Source organism: Columba livia, chromosome 3, assembly GCF_036013475.1.
Source record: "Columba livia isolate bColLiv1 breed racing homer chromosome 3, bColLiv1.pat.W.v2, whole genome shotgun sequence".
NCBI classification, from domain to species: domain Eukaryota; kingdom Metazoa; phylum Chordata; class Aves; order Columbiformes; family Columbidae; genus Columba; species Columba livia.
In genome coordinates this window covers 20289970-20313181 of record NC_088604.1, presented here as the reverse complement: position 1 = coordinate 20313181, position 23212 = coordinate 20289970, and the positions used below count along the sequence as shown (strand labels likewise).

The 23212-nt window shown below is 38.5% G+C and overlaps 1 protein-coding gene across 2 annotated transcripts in view; it reads right to left on the bottom strand.

The window, feature by feature from the left end:
• PXDN (peroxidasin) overlaps positions 1–22794 on the bottom strand; it is an 86723-nt gene extending 63929 nt beyond the window's left edge. The window contains exon 1 of one of the 2 annotated variants that reach the window (XM_065055986.1): positions 22445–22794. In XM_065055986.1, the coding sequence (XP_064912058.1) occupies positions 22445–22671 (227 nt within the window). In that variant the 5' untranslated portion in view covers positions 22672–22794. The remainder of the gene's footprint in view (positions 1–22444) is intronic. The other variant, XM_065055985.1, reaches the window with a different exon arrangement.
• Positions 22795–23212: the final 418 nt, after the last annotated feature.

The window sequence follows — 23212 nt, the reverse complement described above, 5'->3', positions numbered from 1 at the left end:
AGCCTGTTCCCTGCCCATTCATTTCTCTTCAGGGCTCAGCAAGCCTGATTGCCACCGGCTGGCTGGAGTGCACCAAAAGGTTAAATCAGTAGACTGAGAGAGTCCACCCCAGTTGCTGACTGTAATTTTTCCCATTCTTAATCTCTAAATAATAAATGGAACAACCAATAAAAATAATGCAAACACCTAAGATGATGGCATGGGATTTCAGAGTAATATAATCACTTTTGCATAATAATCTAAACCTAAGTGTCATGCGTTCAGTTCTTCAAATAAAAATCTAGTAAACCTAACTCCTAACTCAGATTGTCTCCTTTCTTGTTTGTTTCACACTGAAAACATTTACTTCTTAAAATTATACCTTGGCAACATAAGAATACTTTTAAGGAAGAGTATGCTATTGCTGCTTTCTTGTATTGAATTCTCTAAGCTTGTGGTCCTGTACCTAAGCATCTTCCTTCAAAGAAATTCTGTCTGACCTCCCAAAACACTTTGCTAACAGTGTTAGCTCTCATTTGCAAACACACCCACAGGTAACTCCATATTTAAAAATGGAAGAGCCATTACAACAATAATGATTTGTCTCTTTTACATAAAACCCTAAAACTTGTCTTTCTGTTAAATCACAAAAACATCCTAAATACTAACAACTGCCATTTTCCTCCTTCCTGCAGCCCTTCACAGCTTAACTATTTATATTGTAAAAATACACTTCAGCCATACAGACTTGCACAGAAGCTAAGCCCATCACTGTGAAGCATTACATCTCCCTCGAATAACACAAACAAAACAACGTGCCGATGATACCAAGTAAACCAAATACTCTCGGGACTATTTTCCTGGCCCTGTATCATCTGGTCTGTGATAATTCATGGAGCTAATTCGGAGGTATTTATAAAATAAATAAAGCAATGACTACAAAAGTCATTAATAAATATTTGAAATATAAAAATCACACACGATACACCAGCAAACAATACAGCTTTCAAATATATTGACCTTAAACATCAAGCCACTTACAAGAAAACTCAACTAAAGAAGTTTTATATCACACTGTTTAAAATACAGGAAACCCTTTTATGGAAAGGACTGGTTTTACTCAGGATAAACCATGTACTGAAATTAAAATTATAACTTTTTTATAAAACATACTTGAAGTTCGGTCTTCCTTTATTCTTTTGGTTTTTAACTATTGAAAACAACCAACATACAGGGAGAAGAGTTAAGGCTTTAGATTTCATTACTTTTATAAATACTAGACTGGGTGTACTTCAATAATCTTAATTCAAATTCCTTTTGCATATGTTTGACTTCTAAAGATTCTGTTGCTTTGTCAAACTAAGAAAAATAATGAACAGTTCTACAACTGATTTAAAGAGGGGTGGCCAAGGCATCATCGTGTACCCCTGTCAAGCACCTCAGAAGGTGGCCGCCTGCAGATCAAGTTGTGGATACTCAACACCAAAACAAGTCAGAATTCTTTATGCAAAGAGAAAATTTTAGGCATGATGTGTAATTTCATCTTCCGTTCACAGCCCTCCTGATTTTGATAAAGATCAATGCAAAAATCCTTTTCAGATTAAAGAACAAATTTTAAATAATACATTCATTTAAAATCACAGAATCATTTTGGTTGGAAGAGACTGTCGAGATCATTGAGTCCAACCATTAACCTAAGACTGGCACTAAACCATGTCCCTAAGAACCTCATCTACATTCATTTGCTACTGTTTTCACTGCGCAGGATCAGGAGGACAAGTAGCTCATCTAACCAAGCATTCATTGCTTGTGTTAGTACTAACCCTAAAAAATTCTAACTCTAAAAAATAGGTAATAAATCACATTAATATGTTCATACTGAGAAATACCACATGAAAATCAAACTGAAACAAACAAACGGATTTCCAAAAAAAAAGTAGGACTTCCAAGTTTCTCCAAAACCAGTATTTGTCAAGACAGAATAAAGCCAAAGGATCAGATTTACCATTGGCAAAATAGAACAATGCAATTAAACTCAGGTTTAGAAGACAAGCATTTGTACTAGCCTATCATATTGAAAGCATTTGATTTCATACTTTAAATCGAAAATATTTGTATATCTTTTAGCTTTGGACAAGAAAAAGGCAATGTGGATGAAATCAACATAGTCACATAATACCCTGATGTTTGAAACACAATGTTGACACATTATTGAGTTCTTTAATCAATCTTCATTAAAAAGAAAAATATTGAAGCATTTACCAATGAAACCAAATCTTGATTTTTTTATTAGCTGTGATGATAAGTATCTCATTACCTTATTTAAAGGGTTGAACAGTAAAATATTGATTTAGGACACAAATTAGCTTACATTCAGAGATATTTCATGAGATAAGCAAAATCACCACAGCAGCAAAATAGAAACATCTGAAAGGATTCCACCCTCTTCCAGTAAATCTTAAAAACTGAAAGGTTCTCAAATGCTAATTGCGGATCATAAAAGAATAAGCCCTGTGCCAACCCCCTGCCCCAAAGGCAGATACTTTAAAAACGCCTAGTGAAAACTGTTTAAAGCAAAAAGTCTTCATCTATATGTGATTGTAAACTGTACAGTAAAATAATCTTTATTATTTTCATTTGACAAATTAAGAGGAGGAGGTGGCTTACCCAACCAAGGGTAAGAATCAGCAGAAACAATGCAAACTACTTTCAAAGGATGGATTTATCGTTGTTACAACTTTCTGATATCGAGAGAAATAAAAAGCCTGAAAAGTGTATATGTCAAAAGACAATGCACTCTTACTCAGCTTTATCTGTAAGGCTAGTTCTGAAATGTTTATGAGCAAGAAGTGCCAAAACAGAAAAATAGCAATTCCTTCAGCTGCATGACATATACTGAATCTGGAAAAAAGTGCAAACTAGTTAATCTCCTTTTCCTTTAAAAAAAAAAAAAGGTGGGAGCAATTTAATAGATAAATTTTAGATTCATAGGTTTGTTAGATTTAATTGGTTAAAATAATAATTTAAGTTACAGAATGACCACTGCATTTATCATTTGTTTAGCTCTCTTCAGAAGTTTTAATAAGGTAGGAACTGTCAGAACCTCATCTCTTTGCCACTGGTAAATTCAAAAGAACAAAATACGAGAAAAACATTAATTTTTTTCTAACCGTTAAAGATTAATTACTACCCAGCAGAAATAACCTATACCATAAATGCCAAACTACTATGTTTCTCAACACAGAACAAAAGATCTGCAAATGCCAGCAAGACTACATTGCTTATGTCTACTTTATTCTTATTCTTTTTTTATTCAAGGTCATCCCAGCAGGAAATGAAAAACAGCCATCAGCATAGTAAAAACATTCAAACAGAGCAGAGCATGAAAATCGCACAAAAGAGGTTATATAATCAAGTCAGTGCAGTAACTGGATGATGTCAATGGCACTTTAATGCTGCTTTAACTACTGCCCTGTAAAAAAATGTGTCACTTTGTTGAACAAACAAAGAGTAGGCCACCACTTAAAAAAAAATAAAACCAAGCCCCACTTTCAGCCATAGCACTACTTATAGTAATCCTCACCGCTAACGGTGGAACATTTTCTAGAATACCAGAGAAACTAGGATTTTGGTTGTTTTTTTTGCCTGGTTTTACGATTTAGCCCTAGTGATTCTTTTACAAACAAAAATACATCGTTCACCTTTTTCTTGGCAGTTCATTTCCTGGATTAATTCTTCCCCAGTCTAATTACAAGATACAATATGTGATTTTCTCTAATTTACTTGGAGAGATTTTTATTATCTGTACATCAGCACTTGGCACATAAAATAAAGCCACTGCATTTTAAGATGGGAAACTAAAACATAATTACTACACAGTGAGTGGCTATCATAGTCTGCAATATCTAGTATACTGTAATTTTGCTAACAAAAGTAAATGGTAGGATCACAGAAATATTGAAAACTATAGAACAGGATGCAGAACATTTGGCAGTACTCACCTTGATCATAAAGCCATGCTTACAAAAGTATCCAGAATTAAATCTGGATGATCTATCAATTATCCAATTACAGTACCTGATTTGTAAAATATGCCATATCTGTTGAAAGGGAATTCAAGTTTATAAGTCTTAAAAAATATATATATATTAATCAGGTGCAGCTTTGGTGAATGGAGAGCTTATGACACAGCCTTCTCCAAGAGCTAAGGATTTGTTTTAACTAACAATTATTTTGCCATTAGTGTTGAAAGGAAAACATTTAAATGTGAACTCGGTGAAAAGCAATACAGTATTGTCTTACTAAGTCTGTAGATCCCTCTGCTGCCCTTGTTGCCAACTTTTCCAACCAGCTATGTAGTGCCATTTATAGGACTCAAGTAGGATTTGTTGGTTCAAAGTTTTAGGCATGTAGGCTTAATTGCCAAGAATTATACATGGAAATTTCACTCTGACATGATCATGGCTCTTTGTCCCATCCAACTTCAGAGTACTCCCTCTGCTACAGAAACACTGTATTTTGAAACTAGAAATTTCATTTTATAATTGTTTTTAATTCTCATGCTATCAAAAAAATAATCAAAAAACCTTTTAACAGTGTGGGTAGAATTCAAAGAGATGTAATGCTATTTCTGCAGTCTGAAGGAATAACAAGAAAAAGTGAAATCTGTCTTTATTTCTCTCAGAGAGATCTGTTTCTAAAACCAAACAATGAAAGGGTTGTGAACAGTACAGCCAAATGACTCATTACTGATTATTTTTGTCAGAAGTATCTCTGGGAACGGGCTGCTTTCTTGTCCTGTATTTGTGCCATGCCCAATAAATTAAGGTACAATAGCTGCACATGAGTGCTATGTTAACAGAAATACATGACGGATAAGGACAAGCACACAGTGAACTGATGACTGGCACAGTCTGTATTGTAAAGAGCTACTGATACATTGAAATATTTTTAGATTATTAGTGACAGTTGGACATGATACCTCAGTTTCCTTCTCAGTATTTGTTTCAACTGTATTTTTCAATCAAAAAAAAAAAAGTATACCCTCTATAGCAGGCAAAAGAAGATAGCAAAAAAATGAAGCTGACTAGTGTATGACATAGCATGAACCACTGAAACAAACGCAATAACAGTTTAATTTTATTAACAGTCATGTGAATTAATGCCTGTGAGGAAAAAAAAACACCAGAAATACTGCTTTTATGCTTTAGCCTTTCTCCCCTGCATCTACCGCTTTGCAAAATAAATAATGTTTCTGCACTTCTCTGTCTCACAGGGATGCTTATGTCTAAATTCTATGTCCATGAAATATTGATATTCTCAGAGAAAAGAACTGAAAGCCAGGAAGAAATATTATCATCCTCTGACCTCCCACACAGGCCAAATCACACAATGGTAGAGAAGTTCCTGTCTTACAGCAATTATTGCTGTCAGAGCTGAACCATGCCTTTGAGAAAAATAGAAAATTGTGATTCAAAGGACCATGAATCAAGTAAAACCTAAAGCAAGTCATTCTGGTACTTAACGACATTCACTGTTAAAAACAGGATAGTCTAGCCATGCATCCAGCTTGAGTGTATTTACCTTCAGATTCCACTCACTAGAAGCAAACAGCTGTAAGTCAGGAGTAACACTATTTTGCTTAAAATAGGTCCAGAGAGGTTAAGCACTGAAGTTCATATGTGGTTTTTTGTTTTGTTGGGTTTTTTTGTGTTTTTTTTTCAGCAGTTCTTAATGATTGTTTGTCTGTTGTTGTTTTTTGTTTTGTTTGTTTTGGGTTTTCTTTCCTGGGGCAGGCAGCCTCACTGAAGCAGTGCATGGGAGATTGAATTACATTTATTATACCAATAAATAACATCCAGCATCTACAACGCCAATGACCTTACTAAAGAATACACATTTTGTCTCCTTCAGTTCAAAAAGAAGTCTTGCAATACAAGATCAACATCAAGCCAAAGGATGTGGAAAACTGAAGGAACTACTGCAACTAAAAATAGCATCTAAATTTGACTCAAAAGCCTTTATTCATTGTAAATCTATGCGTCACTCTTCCCTCTGTACCAGGCGGATTTTATTGGAACATATTTCCAACCATTATGTATTTCCAATACAGAGATTACCATTTTAGATTCAAACAGACTCAGGTGTTGTTATAATTTATCTAGATATTTGTTCTTACAGAATGCCAAGAACATTTTCTATTAATATGGAAGGTACTATTGGCTTGCATAAAGCGTAAAAACAAAAATTTAGGTACTCTACTACCCGCTTCCCGGTTTCAGACAATGTGACAGCTCTTCCTTCCACTTCATGGAAAATCCCAGGTCACTTCACTGAAAAAGCTGCAACTCTTGGAATTTATTTTCTGTTTCCTGAAGTTAATGACAGGCTGCCAGAGCAGATAAATTAGCTGTTTTCTTGCTCTGCCTCCAGCTCCTCCTGCTCCTGGCAAAGCAAACTCAGAAGAACTGAGAGTGACAAGGCTGCGTCAGGACTTCTCTCATATTTATCCTCTCATTCCTCATTAGTACAACCTGCCTCGGCACAGGCACCCATGTGTTCCTGGCTCTTGGGAGAAGCTGCTTGTTGACTATGAAGAGCCTCAACCTTAAAGTACGCAACTGAATGACTTTCAGGGAAGGGAATCTCTGGGAATAAAGATAATTCCTTCATTTTTCTTCTTTCTATGCCCATCCTATCAAAATCAAAACTAGAAAAAAAATAATAAAGCAATTTTAGAGCTACTATTCACTTCCAATTCCTGCTTCCTACTCATTAGAGAACAGGTTACTTTACAGAATGCATCAAGAGAATCAATGATTAATAACAATTATTATGCTTTATACATTTTAATCACATTCTATAATTTGAATCAATCAACACCCATCTCATTTTACCTCACATTGCAAAAGTAGAACTAAACTAAATAAAATGTACCCCCTTCATAGCGCTTCTCATATTGACAGTAGTAAGTCAACAATTTATTAGAAATCACTTTTTAGTATCTCTGTAATGTTCATTACATTAACAAAGTACAAAAATACCAGAAAGAAGCCTGAAACACTTTTAGCCAGAAAATATTTTTGTACGCATGTTGTTCCCAAGGTCAAAAGTTCCTGTCTCAGTATAAGTGAAGATGATTCTGTGCTGCTTCAGTCTTTACAGTTTAATGCCATTTTTAAAGACTTTTCCATTTTGAATGTTACAACTTACATCCTTATTTTCATCACTCCTTATCACTTTCAAACTTGCTATCAGTCAGGCCATATAAATATTATTTGGGCCATATGGAGAGCAAATCCATGCGCTTCTCAGTAACACATTAAATCTAACGTGGACTCTCAAGGGGTCATTCCCAGAGTTCAAAAGGAAAGAAAAATGCTTTCAAACATATGCACATACAATAAAACAGAAGTTAAAAGGAGGGATCTGGAGTTGTTTAGCCTGGAGAAAAGGAGGCTGAGAGGAGACCTTATCGCTGCCTGCAACTGCCTGAAAGGAAGATGTAGCAAGGAGAGTGTCGGTCTCAGTTCCCAAGTAGCAAGTGATAGAACAAGAGGAAATGGCCTCAAGTTGCATCAGAGCAGGTTTAGACTGGATATTAGGAAAAACGTCTTCACAGAAAGGGTTGTCAGGCATTGGAACAGGCTGCCCAGGGAAGTAGTGGAGTCACCATCCCTGGAGGTGTTTAAAAGATGCATAGGTAAGATCCTTAGGGACATGGTTTAGAGGTGGACTTTATCTCAAAGGTCTTTTCCAACCTAAATGATTCTATGATTCTATGGGTTGATTAGTCTTGCAGAAATAGAATGAAAATAAAATATTAGAAATATCTCTAAAAGACGAAATGAAATGCAAACCTGCATTTCAGAAAAATCACAATTTAAAATAGCCACATAACAAGTCAGAGAGTCATAGAATAGTTTGAGTTGGAAGGGACTTCTAAAGGTCATCTAGTCCTAGCCCCCCGCAATGAGCAGGGACATCTTCAACTAGATCAGGCTGCTCAGAGCCCTATCCAGTCTGACTGTTTCCAGGGATGGGTCATCTACCACCTCTATGGGCAACCTGGGCCAGTATTTTACCACCCTCATTGTACAAAATTCCTCCCTTTTTTAGTTTAAAACCATTACCCCTTGTCCTATCACAACAGGCCCAACTAAAAGTCTGCCTTCATCATTCTTACTGGCCCCTTTTAAGTACTGAAAGGCTGCAATAAGGTCTCCCCAGAGCCTTCTCCTCTCCAGGCTGAACAATCCCAACTCTCTCAGCCTGTCCTCATAGCAAAGCTGTTCCAGCCCTCTGATCATTTTTGTGGCCTCCTCTGGACCCTCTCCAACAGGTCCATACCTAGCATAACAACTCAACAGAGGGGAGATTAATTAAAAATTAATTCATGGAAGTCAAAATTTTTAATTTTAATGTTTTTGAAGTAAGACATTTGTTTTTGCTGCTGGGTGGAAGCAGCATGCCCAGGGAAACATGGAGTGCGGGGCAGGTGGCTCTCCCTCACCTGCAAGAAGGGAAAGTGGAAGAGGACTTCTTCTGCAAGAAGATCTCAACAGGGGTGTTTACAGTCCTCTGTGTGTGCAGAACCTGTCCCTTCAAGTTGTATCACAATCTCCGTTTATTTTTAAGGTTTTTCCCTGAGTGCAGGCCCATTCCAGTGAGGCCCCAGGGGCCAGTTAACAGCTTCCTCAGGAAGCAGTTCCTCCCCTCCCGCCGCCTGCCAGGCCACCTTTTCACCAGGGCTAACATGAGGGGCCACAGACATCACAGGCCACAAAATCAGGGAATGATTCAAGTGAAACCAAATGCTTTTCCCTTGCTAATTTTTCTGCTAACTCTGAGAACTGACTGAGAAGACCAAGGGCAGAAACAAGCCACTACTGTTGACACCCAGCAGCCAAAAGAAACCCAAGTACCACTCAAAGAGTGTTTCTGGGTTGAGTTTTTTTAACTGTGAAGTGGTACAATCTCTATTTTGTAAATTAAAAGAGCAAATTGAAACAAAGCAAATGGGTACATACTAGCATTAATGTACTAAATAGACTAACTACTTAAATACATTACTTAATATCATCTTTTAATATAGTCATCTCAAAAAAAAAAAAAGAAGTCTGAGTAGTATCTGCAGCCAAAAATTACCAAAAATATCTGCTAATTACTTTTCAGCTTCGAATAATAGATTTTTACAATGTTTCTAACAACTAAAAATACATATTTACATGTCTTGGAAATGTAAAACTACTCCGCTTGACTAAGAACACTGCCACACATATAGCTTAAAAGCCAGTGAAAAAAGTCTCTCCCACAAATATTATCCACCAAATTTTAAGTTCACCTGAAAAAGTATTGTCTTGGACCCACAGCTAAACTATAACCGAGGTAAGACTGGTCAGAAGTATAAATACACCCTCTGATCCAGAGGCATACAAATGCCACTTCATGGCTGGGATTTCCACAGATACTTAAGACACCTTAAGTAGAATTTAAGAGGCTGAGAAGTGCAAGCCACAAACCCAGCACTTAACTTCTTAAGCACATAAATTTCATTACTAAAGTTTCCTCTGGCATCAGATATTGTGCTACTACAGTAGTGTCGCAGCTGAAATCTCTCCTGAGAGATGACAGACGCGCTCTGGTCTCTAGAGGGACAAATCCTGAAGATAACACTGAGCTGAATTTTATTTCCCATCCCACTGATGCTTTGTCACTATGCAGTTAAAAACAACAGATTTGCAGAACAAAAGACAAATCAACCAAGAGAGAAAAAAAAGGCAAATTTTAAATCCACAGAGACATTCAGTAAGTTTTTCAAATCCTGATGCTATTGGAAATTTCTTACACGTCAGTCCACATGTTAAAAATGATTTATTTTATAGGCATATACCATAGTGCCCAATTATCTCCAGAGTTCAAAGTTAAAAAATAAATTAAATTAATTCCACTGCAATCATCAGCTTGTTTAAAAAGTCATTTTTTTTAATACTGTCCAGAAGATTGGCTCCTGAAAAATGAAATAGTCCTTCAGAGAAATAAGGATATTTTCAAAGCAAAGTCAACATGCAAAAGCCAATAAGTACATGAAATATAGTTTAATATTTAAGGATCAAATAAATATAAATTCTAGTCCAGGTAATAGACAAAGGTGCATTTATTATTATAGACTAATGATTATATATATTTTTTTTTTCTGATTTTCAGGAGAAGACTTTAGGAAGGTAGGTATGGGGAAAAAAATCAGGATACAAATTCTGTCATAAACAATGTCTGACAAGCAAGATGGGTACTTGCACTATGCTAATACTATTACAAAACAATTCCTCACAGATATCCACAGGAAAAAAAAAGTAAAAGAAAGATAATGGAAAACTGTTACCTGAAGAATCTGGGTTGCACAGATATTACTGTTTTCATACATAATGTGGGAATTCAAACTTCACCAATATTGAAATGGCAAATCTAGTTTGAATTCAACTTGATATTGTTGAATGGTGAGTGCCAAACCACAACTAGTTCTGATTTCTTTCTTTGAAAAATAAGGGATTATAAACATATGCCACAGAGTTACAAAACTGACCTGCCTAATACACCTGAGTACTTGAGTGTGGGCCATACACAAGTTATTTACCTGCCTCCTATACCTGTTCTCTTAAGTGCTGTTCACATTGCAAGTTCATAAAAAATGGAAAACTTCCCCTGTACTATTTAAAGTGTTTGGCATACCCACAAAATTCTACAAAAGATAGTTATGTCTTACATCCATTGATGGACAGATATTTTTTACACAGGTATGACCAGTATAAAGATTGACATTGAATGCTGGTTGTTATTTTTCTTTTTTATTAGTCTTGCTTTCTGCCACTTAAACTACTTTGCCAAACCGTTCAGTTGGAAATCTCCAATTAAATTATTTCTGCCTATTTTTACATTTTAGACAATATTTCTTGTGTTTCCACTAGTTTTATGCAACTCTTCACATGTAAGACTTACCCAAAATGCATAAGGAAAGCAGAACATGTCAAAAAGAAAACACCTGCTCCAGAAAGAACATGAAGTTGACACAGTATAAAGCATCTCAGAAAACACTGATGGCATAACAGGAAGATCAGAAGATTTTCTGGCTAAGTTTTTAAAACTGTCACTTATTGAATCAAGAAATATGTTTCAGCATGTATCCAAATTTTAGAAATTTCAAATTATTTAACTCAGGAAAAAGAATAGTTCAAGTTTTAAAAATTGCTTTAAATACAGTATAGGAGACATTTCTATACTAAGAAAGGTCTTTACAGACCTTTAATAATTGCCTGGTAGTAATTATTTACACTTCTGACAGCTATATCTTCAATCTACACATACAGCACAGAAAATTCTAATTAGCGAACATTTTAATGGATTTATTTTAGCTGATTCTACCCCTTGCATAGGTGCTATCGCACTTACTTAAGCTCTGCCCAGGCCAATAAAAGTAAATCAGAAAGTTAATGACTTGAGCCTGGCCAGTGCAAACCACCTATTCACATAATCCGATTGCTCTCTCCAGCTCTTGCAGCCCTGTTGCAGCTCTGCAGTTGTTCTTGCCTGATGGAAGTCTGTCCTTTTTCTGGCAATTTAAGCCAAGTATCTGGGTTTTCTTTATTTAAGACTGAGAATGTTACCTAAGCCAAAGGTCTGAATTTTATGATAACTTAAAATACTCTCACCTTTCAAATTTATCAGAGAGTTTATCACAATGCTATCAAATCAATATTTTTTTCTTGAACTCAAATTAACTATTATCCCAAACAGTGACAAAATATCACTTAAAAGGCATCATGCTTTGATAGGCAGCTTCCCATCAGCAAATGAATCATGGTGTGTATTTTACACAGGCTTGCCACACCACCATACTGCTGCTCCAGCTTTTTACATTATCTTAGCAGACAATGTAATGCAGCATTTATTTGTATTTATTTCAAATTTTGAAAGGCTCACTAGAGTTATCTGTGCACCAGACCACACACTGCTCCACATATTTTCCAAAATATTTTTGAAAAACGGTAAAAAAAATGTTTCCTTACCATTGAAACATTATAAGACTTTGATTCAGATGCACTTTAAAGATTTAAATATTCATGGCAGATTTAATCTGATTATCATGAATTTTTTCTGATTATCACGATAAACAGTCATTAAACAGAAGCCACCACGAGATATCAAACAGTGGGATTTTATATCAAAGTGGCCCATCAGAACAATGTAGAGCATGGTGGATCTTGGACAGAGGCTACAAGTCTCTGAATTTAGCTGTTTTGAGAAGTCCGCGCTGAATTTCATGCTGCCCCAGCTATGAAGCTCACACTGCCTGGAGATCAGTCAAAGCAAGCATGGGCTCGCTTACTTTATATATTTTCTCCTACAAAGGAGACATATGGGTAATAAAAGGCTATTAAATCCATCAGTCTGGCTAACACAATGCAAATAATCTGACATTTAGAAGTCATCATGCTGCTTACCAAAAAACAGTCATTAGTTGAGGTAATGCTGTGTACAAAATAACATTCTTTTCCTTTTTTAGACCAGCCAGGCAATGAACAAACTGTTGTAATAAGTGATTTAAGGCAAAAGAATGTTGAAAGAAAATGTTTCCGAAAGATCCAGGGAGTGGCGTTTGGAAACAGAATAAAAGACCTGTAAGTCTGAACAACATTAGATCACAAAAAAAAAAAAAGAGTTAAAACTAACTTAGGATTTAAATATGTATGCTCATTGTTTTGCTTAGTAAAACTTATAAACAACTCAGAAAAACAAACAAACAAAACACAAGAGAGAATACACTGCACCAAACCTCACAGTTTTCATGCTACAAACTTTCGTAAGTTTCAAGAAGCCACACCAGGCACTGCACAAACTCTTCAATGTTCTAATCTTTGCTAATATTTGTAAAAACAGATCAAACTAAAAGACACAAAGCTGAGAGCCCACACTGGTCTCTCTCTCACGTCTTTCTCAAGAAGTCTGAGAATCTTCGTTATTTGCAATAAATTAAACATTCATTCAATTTCCTTTTTAAAATAATCACTTGACTCTCATTAGCAACAGTAGTAATTCCATACCAAAAAGAAATCAAATTTGGCAGCCCTATAAGCAAAGGAAGGAAAAGGAAATATTTATGTCATTCCATTCCAGCTCAGCCAGCTCTCATTGCACCACCTCTTTGGATTGTCTTGAAACTCTGCCCATGTTTGCAATAACAAAGCCTGTAAAGCTATTTTTGTTTTGGTTGGTTTTATTGGGGGTTTTTTTAGGTGTTTTTTTTCTTTTTTTTTTTTTTTTTTCCATCAAATCCAAATGGAACAAGTGGCAAAGACAATTTGGTTCAGTTATTTCCATTTTAGCGTATATGTATACACACACATACATATGCACAATATGTATAGCATGTGTGTATGTATACATATATAGACACAGACATACACAAGAGTATTTAAAATATTAACTTATTCTTATATATAAACTTCTCCAAAAAGACAAGCAACTATAAATATTTAGCTTGTGTAATACAGATTTTAAATGTCACCTTTATAAATGGACCTTTTCTGTAAGTGAAGTCTTAGCCTACAAGGCTGTAAACATTTTGGCTTGCTGGAAAGAGACTCAGCAAAAGTCCAAGCCCAGGAAGAATCAGAAGCCTGGGGATTACTCATGTATACAAAACAAAGCATAAATTCGTTTTTGTAAGATGAGATCCAGAGTGCAGAAAATAGCTGATCACAAAATAATATATGAAGTGGGGAAGAACTCTGTAAACAAGCTACAATAGGCTTTGAAAGTCTCAGAAAATTGAATCCAAAAAGAGATAATTGAAAAAATACCATTTTGAGAGATGAATCAATAGGGGTAAAAATGTACAGTTTGGTTTTCAATTGCTCAAAATAGAATTGGGGCCTGAAAATTTTAATCTAACATTCTCTTTTTATCCATTATACACAGTAAATGGCTGTAAAAGGGCATTTTGTAATTAAAAAAATAAAATATTAAGCAATTTTACACTCCATGCAGTATTTCTTTTCTTCTTTTGTTGTTTTCTGTATAGTTGGCTGCTATTTTTGATGTCATAGTAACAATTACAATTTCTTCTATTATGCTATGTTGGTTTCTTTCCACAGCTTCATTTTACCTTCATGCTGAGCTCAGTCCTCTTTTTTTTACTGGCTATACTACCTGTTTTCCATTTCTGCTAGACTTTTAGCTGTTTAATTTAAACTTAGTTTACTTATGAGCCAATCTGTAAGTACACATGGGCAGCCTAACATTTACTTAATATCTAAATGATGGAGTTTTCTGCTGGCTAACGACATCCCCATGTCATCTCTTAATGAGCACTGACCTCACCTGGGAAACAAGTCAGTAAGAGCTACTCAAAAAAATGGAGGAGATTGGAATATTTATTAGTCGTATTTTTCTTAGGCGTGTGTTTACCACAATGTCAGATGGGACATTCACTCCTCTCCTTGTGTCTCGGATCCAGACCCTTCTGATGATGCAAGAAAAAGGCATCTCCCTGTTATTTTTCCACCAGCCTTCTTTGGGAATTAGGAGAGAAAAAAGTGTATTTACTCATGTCCAAGCATCCATTTCTTACTCTTTCCAGTGACTAATCCCATGTTTGTCTCTGCTACTCCAAAGTTTCTTATTCAGTGTCCCTCTTGCCTCTAAATTCCCCAAAGTAATGATGAAAATTTATGTAACTCACCACTTTAAATGTTGCTGGTTTTTGGGAAAACTTAATAAGGGCTTAGACACTGAGGTTATCTGTTAGCAGAATCAGGAAGCCAGAAAATTGTTTAAATTTGTAATTTTCAACTGAGTACCTAGACAACAATACCAAGTGATCCATTGGTTTATATAATCTCCATGGCTTCCTAAAACATTGCAGCAGAACAAACAAAAAAATCTTGTGCTGACCACAGTCCAAACTCCCACAGCTTTGTGAATTAGAAGACAATATTTTGAAACAGCTAGAAAACAGGTATCCTACACAGTCCAGATGAGCATATAAAGTGATTTTGTTAGTAAATGGTGAATTTTTGTAGTGAGGGAAGGCTACCAGTAGAGTTTTACAGAAAGCCATGCAGGGTTCTACGTTGTTCAATTTATTCTTGAGTGGAAGAGCGATGAACAACAGAGAGAACAAAGTTTTGCTTATGATTTTGATCTATTTTAACACAGTCTGACCAGAAAGAACAGCAGAAGGACCTATCAACAGTCTATGAATGGCTACTAAAGCCAAGAGGGCCAACCCTGTCCTGGGTGCATCAAGCACAGCATTGCCAGCTGGACGAGGGAGGTGATTGTCCCGCTCTGCTCTGCACTGGTGCGGCCTCACCTGCAGCGCTGTGTGCAGTTCTGGGTGACACAGGATAAAAAGGATAAAAAGCTACTAGAGAGTGTCCAGAAAAGTGCTGTGAAGTTGGTGAAGGGTTTGGAGAGGAAGCTTTATGAGGAGCGGCTAAAGTCACTTGCTCTGTTGAGCTTGGAGAAGAGCAGACTGAGGGGAGACCTCATGGCATCTACAGCTTCCTCATAAGGGGAGGAGGAAGGGCAGGTACCAAACTCTTCTCTCTGGCAACTAATGATAGAACCTGAGGGAATGGCAGGAAGATGTGCCAGAGGAGTTTTAGGGTGGACATTAGGAAAAGTTTCTTCACCCAGAAGATGGTGGAGCACTGGAACAGGCTCCCCATGGAGGTGTCACGGCCCCAAGCCTGACAGTGTTCAAGAAGAGACTGGACAATGCCCTCAGACACATGGTGTGAACTGTGGGGTTGTCATATGCAGGGACAGGAGTTGGACTCAATGATCCTTGTGGGTCCCTTCCAACTCAGGGCATTCTATGATTCTACAAAATACAGACCTAACATGTATTAATACAAAGTAATGTATATGGAGAAAACCAAACTTTACAAACAAAATGGTGGACCTAGAACTGATCATTACTACTTATGGACAAGACCTTAAACTACCCTTGATAATTCCGTGAAAGTAACAGTTCAAGAGAAGGAAATATTATGTTGGGAATTATTAAGAAACAGAAAATAAAAAGCAGAGGTGATCTTAATACTGATGTATAAATCCTCAGCTCACACACCAGATCCATCCACGTAACTACTGGGGGAAGTTATAATTTCCTCATCTCAAAACACAGCAGACCGGAGAAGGAGCAATTCAGATGATGAGAGGTTAAGAACACCAACCTTTCAGTGAGAAGATATCTCAACTTTAAAAATAAATGAATGGAGAAACTTATGATCAAAGGTCATAAAATCATGGCTGGCACTGAGATGACAGAGAGAGATTGAGTATTCACTCTAACAGAAGAAATGGGGTACACCAAGTGAAGCTAGCAACTTGCAGGCTTCAAACAAAAGAAGAGAGCAATTTACACCATCTAGTGTGTATAGTTCTCCTTGTACCAAAAAATTATCAGTGTACCTAACAGCTAAATCAGTTGGAAAGAAAAAAAAAAAGGCTGTTAAAGAATTTGCGAAGTAGAAAATAATCAAGATTTACATATAATATGGAAATAATATTTAGCTCGGAAAATCCCTAAACTGCAGATTATTATAGGAATGAACCACTATACACTGTTGTATGCTATATACTTATTTATAAGCTGCCCTTTCAGTCACTCTCAAAGAACAGCTATTAGGTCAAATGGATCTTTGGCTTTACTCGTTACAGATGTATGTCTGTAAATAAATACATATTTAGAATTTCAGCACTCAAATGTTAAGTATTTACTGGTCAAGAACACATCTTAGTAAAGAAGATGAAAGTCAGAAATTATATTTATTAACTGCAACATAAGACAATGTATTCATCTGATGACAGCATGTTAAACGTACATTAAGATACTTGCAGGAAATTATGGGTATGTTTTTGCTCTATGTTTTCCCATTCTTCAACAAAGAATTTGATGAAGGTTAACTTGGTGTTGAGATGACAAAAATACTTCCCCACTAGTGGATCTAGTGATTCATTTGGGCCTTCTGCTGCCTCCCTCAGCAAATTTGCCTTGTCTCCCAGCAAATCCCAAACACCCTATTAATGGTGTGCCCTTCTGCCCCTGCTAATGGCCAAGCATATTCTACAAACTCTACAAATGTCTCCTTAATGCATTCATGCCCTGGTTTTGGCTCCTTACATCAGTGGGACAGACATTGCCTGGCAATGGTTTTCCAGGGTTCACATCCTGCACACCCCCCAAAGTTGCTTTGCTGCGGAGGTCTGGTATCTTTTGCAGTATCCATTTGATTTGCTGCTACTCAGAGAATAGGGCTTAATGGAGGAAAAATACTCTCCCGTTAGCAACAATTAACATACTTTAAATTAAGTTACTTTCTGTATTGTGTATGACTCCTTAGCTCAATTTTTGCAAGTAGGTTCCTTCTGTCCAAAATACTATGAAAACATTCACTTCTGATAAATATTTTCCACTTTTGTTTAGACAAATAAATATCAACATCTACATACACATGTTTAAACTTCTTTTATTGTCAACAGAAGACAAGTCAACACACTCATGCTAGAAAAAGCGTAAATAAATTAATAAAACAGCAGCAGCTTAATTCAGTTGTGATCCAAACAGTGGTGCCTGCTGCTAGTTCAGATGTCCCAGGCTATCTGAGACATCTGTTGGGAGCAAGCAGGTATGACACAGGCCAAATGGGAGACCTGCCTCCTTTTTGAAGAGGCAGCTAGAGGCTAAAAATAATTTTCTTACTGGAATATGAATCGAGTCATAGGTATTCCCATTAAGTGAGGCTCTTGCTCCGGGAACTATGGACTGTATTGGCTGAGCTGCTACTCACTAGACAGAAAGTTCAGATAGCAAACATGGCTGTAGACTCTGGTCTACAGATACCTAAATGTAGGTGTTTTAATCTAAACCTGAATTCTGCACTTGGTCATAAAATTTCCATAAAGTAAGACATCAGATAACTTTTATTCAAATACTCTTATGCTTTCCCTCTGTTTTGTGTAAATCAAGTAAATCATCACTGGCATCTAATGCAGTTTGCTGCCCAGCCAAAAGTGTGTCAAGATCTATATTCAGTTATTCTCAAACACTTCAAGTAAACCTTCAGTATCTGTTCTTCTTTTTTGAACACTATGTGTATACAAATCTCTGTGTATTAACTAAAATCTTACTCCAGTGTCATATCTCTCAACTACCTCCTAAATATAAATCGATGCTCAGCAGTGAAGCGACCAGTCCAGATTTGAGACTACAATCTTGTCCTTCACGGTGTTGAGGTGTATTTATTTGCTCTCTTAATTGCTTAGCTTACTGGAAGTTATATAAAACGGTTTCAAATTTCTTATCTTAAGTGAGGATCCTGTTTTTTCAGATAAGAATGGGATGATGGTTTGCTGACTGAAAACGCATAATTTGCAAACAGCAGATCTGCAAATAGCATGCATCACTCTGCTATATAGCCCAGAGACTCCTGCACTGACAAAATTCATACATATCACCCGTTTATTTTCCCTAAATGTCTCTGTTAAGAGGCATAATGTTATCACAAATCAACACTGAAATAGAAAAATGTCATTATGCTTCCTTTACCCCTGTCTCTTTGGTAGATGTGTGATTTGTGTAATTCAGTTATTTTTTTTAATTTGTATTAAGATAGATGCTTTTGAAAAGCATCAGTAATGCTTTTAACTGGCATTGTAACTGTACATCAGATTCCACAAAAATTCGCATGGAGCTATGAAAAAAAGTATAAGTATTACTTACACAGCTGTTTAGAAACTCAGAGAATTAAACAACTAACACTTTCTCTTTTCCATTCGGATAAACCCTTAACATTTACACTACAAACCAGAAATGAAAATCAATAAACAAAAAGGTATGCACTGTAAACAATCCAATGTGTAGAATATGTTGGAATCATGGAAACAAAAACAGTAACAAGCAACACTGAGACTGTTATGTTCAATTTAATTTTCATTACTACCTTCAAAAGCTACTCACCTGGAATGACTGCAGTTTTAGAAGTCCTATTAAGGTCTGATCACTTAAAATTATGCTCACGTGTTTTATTCATAACAGACAAACAGGAGAGCCAAAGTAATAATTCCCTGTAGCAAATATTATTACTAGTGACTTATTTCAAAATAATTTCTTCTTCTCAATAATTTGCATCCTATTCTTAGTGCAACTGAGGTTCACTTTCTTTTGTGACAATTATCTTTTATTGATTTTTATATTTTCTGTTTATAACAGAATGCTAGTTTCTGTTCTTATTCAGTCTTTGAGATCCAGCTGCAGTGAATGCAATGATGCTTGTACAGCTAGCAAAAAAAATCAGAGAGCATCCAAGTGCTACCAAGAAAAACTCTGAACAAAGTTTAGTATTGGTCTGAGTATGTGTAACTTGTCTTGACAACAGGTTTGGATTTTGGTCATATTTAGGCAAGATAGTTTTGAAGCTGGCAGAAGCCACCCTACGGAAGAAATGGAAGCTGTGCATGCAGGCTGCAGCAGGGAAGGGGGAAGTGCCAGAAAGTGGGGGAAGCAGGAAAGAGTGAGAAAATGTACAGCCAGAAGTAGCACTGGCAAGGTCAGCAACTGGTGATCTTATGAGCAGTTTTCAAAAGGGAGCCTGAGATTAGGAGTAGATATTTTTGATATGTGCAGAAAAACATTTGGCTGCGCTGTTGGTCTGGGGCCCACATTGTTTTAATCCATATAACAAATTATATGTGAAGTAGAGCAAAGTAAACTCAGCTTCCAAGATGGGACAGTTTTCAGAATTAGTGCTCAGCAAAACCCAATATTACTATATAAACTTATAAACAATGAAAAACTTTTGGTGATTTTTTTTTTTCTTTTTACAAAATTGTATGGTCCATCTGTTGTCCTAAGGAAGAAATAAAACAGACAAGAATGTGGGATTCACCAGTGCCAGTGGTTTAACTCATCAGCACCACACTTTGCAGGATTTTGTAAGTCCATGTTTTAAAGGGGAAGGTATTCAATTAAATGTAATCCACTATTTATAATTATCTAGCTATCAACACCACCACTAAAGAAAGTACATTTAATATATAGGCTCCACGTGGAAGGCAAACTGCAACAGCCAAACCGGAGATGAAATAACTGCTTCTTATATTCATACTTAAAAAAAAAAAAAAGAAACTATTATTGAGCATAAAAAGCCCTCTGTGGTGATGGGCGACCTCCATTAGGCATAACGCTGCTGTGCAGAACCACCGTTCTGCATGGCAGTAAGGTAAAAATGAGCGGTAAACCATCTGGGAATTCAATGAGTACCTCAGACATGTAATAATTATTCTGAAAGTACATACTACAGCTAAAAGTAGGCAATTTATACACAATAGGTAAGCTATTTATGTATAATTGGTACCTGCAAACTACTGATTACTAAATAAGCGGTACCATTGTTCTTTGTCCAAAAGACTCATATTGCCTGATTGTCTTCTGCCCCATCTCCTTCCCATTCGCATGCATTCAGCAGAACTGTAGCAGGAGTAATTGGGCATTTACAGACGTAATATTACTTACTTTATTTATAACTATCCCCTAGTTCATTGGTGAAAAAAGAGAATACCCATTAGCAGAAGACATGTTTTGAAGAATGCTGATCATCCGCATGTGTATTTTGAAAAGTACTGCTCTTTGTCAAGTGGAAAAAAATGTTTCTAACTTCCTTTTCATTACTTCTCCTGCATTGTGGCTTGTATTATACCAGAATGATACTTCAGATTTGGGATACTAGATAATTCGATACACTAGTGGGGCTAGACAAGTATAATGCATGCATTGTTCACACATTCTCCTCTGACTCACTGCAAAATTATAAATACCCACCGTAAGGGGAGCTCCACCCTGGCTAGGTTTCATCTCATACTTTCTGCTGCTGCAGACACTTCTACCTTTAACACGAAACCAAGCCATTAAGACTTCCATACTCTAAAGATTTGCCTTTTTTAGTTGTTTTTTATTATTATTATTTTTTATTTAAGATGGTTTGCTAAACTAGCTTTACACAGTTTCCTGTAATCTCAAGGCAAAAGGTGCTCTGTAAATGTACTTTGTTTCAAATGTAAGAAACATTAACCGCCCACTTCCTGTATTGTTCCCTAAAAGGTTTACAAGTACTGCAGGACTAATCCCATTCTGCCAAAAGGCTGTGCTCCTTGCCAAAGAGGGTCTCAGTTAATGTGAAATTACTGTACTCTCCACATTAAATAATACTTGGAAGCTGAAACACACCGAGGCTTTATAGCTCCCTTTTGAAAATATCTGACAAAGTCACAAGTCAATTTATTACAAGAGGCCCTGCAGAAAATTCCCAGGGCCAAGCTCTGCTGAGCTTCCACGGCTGCGTGTAAAGGAAGGACAGAGCTGATGCCAAGAGCTTTCTGAGCCCGAGTAACGATATAAGGAGGTCAGTGGAACAAATCCAGTCCTTACGGTAAGCCTTGAAACAAAACAGTTTGTGATGTTCGTTTAAATCTTTGTAATTATTACAGGCAAATATGGCTGGAAATGTTGGCATTTTGTTAAAATTAATGTGAATTAAATAAATGCTAATCCTTGTCAATACTGAATTTTATTACCAACACGATCCTGCTCAAAACATTGATCAGACACTATAGAGGAATGGCCGGACACTTCAATTGACACATTAGTGCCCGAATTAAAACAAAAGATAGAGAACTCTTCAGGTTCGCATGTCCTCAGTCCTTTGCAGGAACTCGAACCGCGTTAGTTTTCCTGAAGTCCGGGGTTTGGGTCCCGGTTTGCTCTTACATCCCCACCATGTCTCAGAAATGAACGGAAAGTGCTACATAGATCCCTAGCAACCCTCCTGGCCAACTGAATACGCTTTTAAGCAGGATAGTAAGGAAGCAGCAAAATCCTTTTAGGGACGATTAAACTCGAGATATAATATCCGCAGGTTAACCAGAATATCCACCTCTAACCACCCCCGCAAAACCCGGGGCACCGGCCAGACCCCGCCCGCCCCCCGCGCTGCCAAAGCCGGGCAGGGGCGCCCCGGGCACCGCCACTCCCCGGGACCGGCCGCGGGGCCGAGCGGGTAGCGGGGCTGGGGGGCGGCGAGCCGAGCCCAGCCCAGCCCGGCCCCGTCGAGCCGCGGGCAGCCCCGGGCGCCTCCCCGCTGCTGGTGGAGCTCCTCGGTGACCAGCGGACAGACGGACAGACGCTGCTCACCGACGAGCCCCGTCAGCAGTCAGGGGGGCGCCCGGGCAGAGCCACCGGCGCGGGTCCATCCCCCCTCCCCCGACCGCAGACAAAAGGCTGAGACTCCACCGCCAGCCAAAGTGCCTCCCACCCCAGGTATCCCCTCCTCCTCCTCTGCCCTCCCTCCGCCCCTCTCCCTGCCCGCCGGGCCGCCGGCGCGGCAGCCCCCGCCCGGGTACTCACAGGATGGTGGTTTGGGGGGACACGGCGGGGACGCTCTCCAGCATCAGATGCATGCAGCGCACCGTGGTGCGGAAGCAGAGGCAGCGGCTGGGGCACCACACGCTCCCGCGCTGCTGCGGTGGCGGCGGGGGCTGCGCGGCGGCGGGGGGGACGAGACCCCCGCTGCGGAGCAGCAGCAGGAGCAGGAGGCACAGGCCGGGGGCGGCCGCCGCTTCGCGCCGGGCCATGCTGCAGGGCGCGGGGCAGGAGGAGGAGGAGGGGGGGGCTCCGGCAGGTCCGCGTCGCGCCCGCTCCGCTCCCCGGCCGCGGCTGCAGCTCTGGTCGGCGGTGGGGCGATCCCGTCCCCCCGCGCAGCCTGGAGGAGGGGACGGCGGTGGGCCCGCCCCGGCCGGCGGCGGGCTGGGCGGCCGCCCCGCCGCGGGGGCTCCGCACCGCCCTGCGCACGCACCGCGGGGCAGCGCCGGGGCCGGGGGCCCGACAGCCCCCCCCCAGGCGGCCTCTCCCCGGCTCTCTCCTCCATCCGCGGGAAGGGAGGGGGGTGAAGGTACCCCCTGAGACGGGTGACTGCGTGCACCCCGGGAGAGGAGAGAAGAAAGAGAAAATGAAGTGAGGGGAATGGAGAAGGGAAAGAAAAATGAAGGGAAATGAGAGGAAAAGAGAACAGAATGCAAAGAGGAATAAAGAGAAGGGAAAGAGGAACCCTTACGGGAAGAAGCAAGTTCAACAAACTAAGTCCCATTTCTGCCCCAGTCTGAAAGACCCATGTAC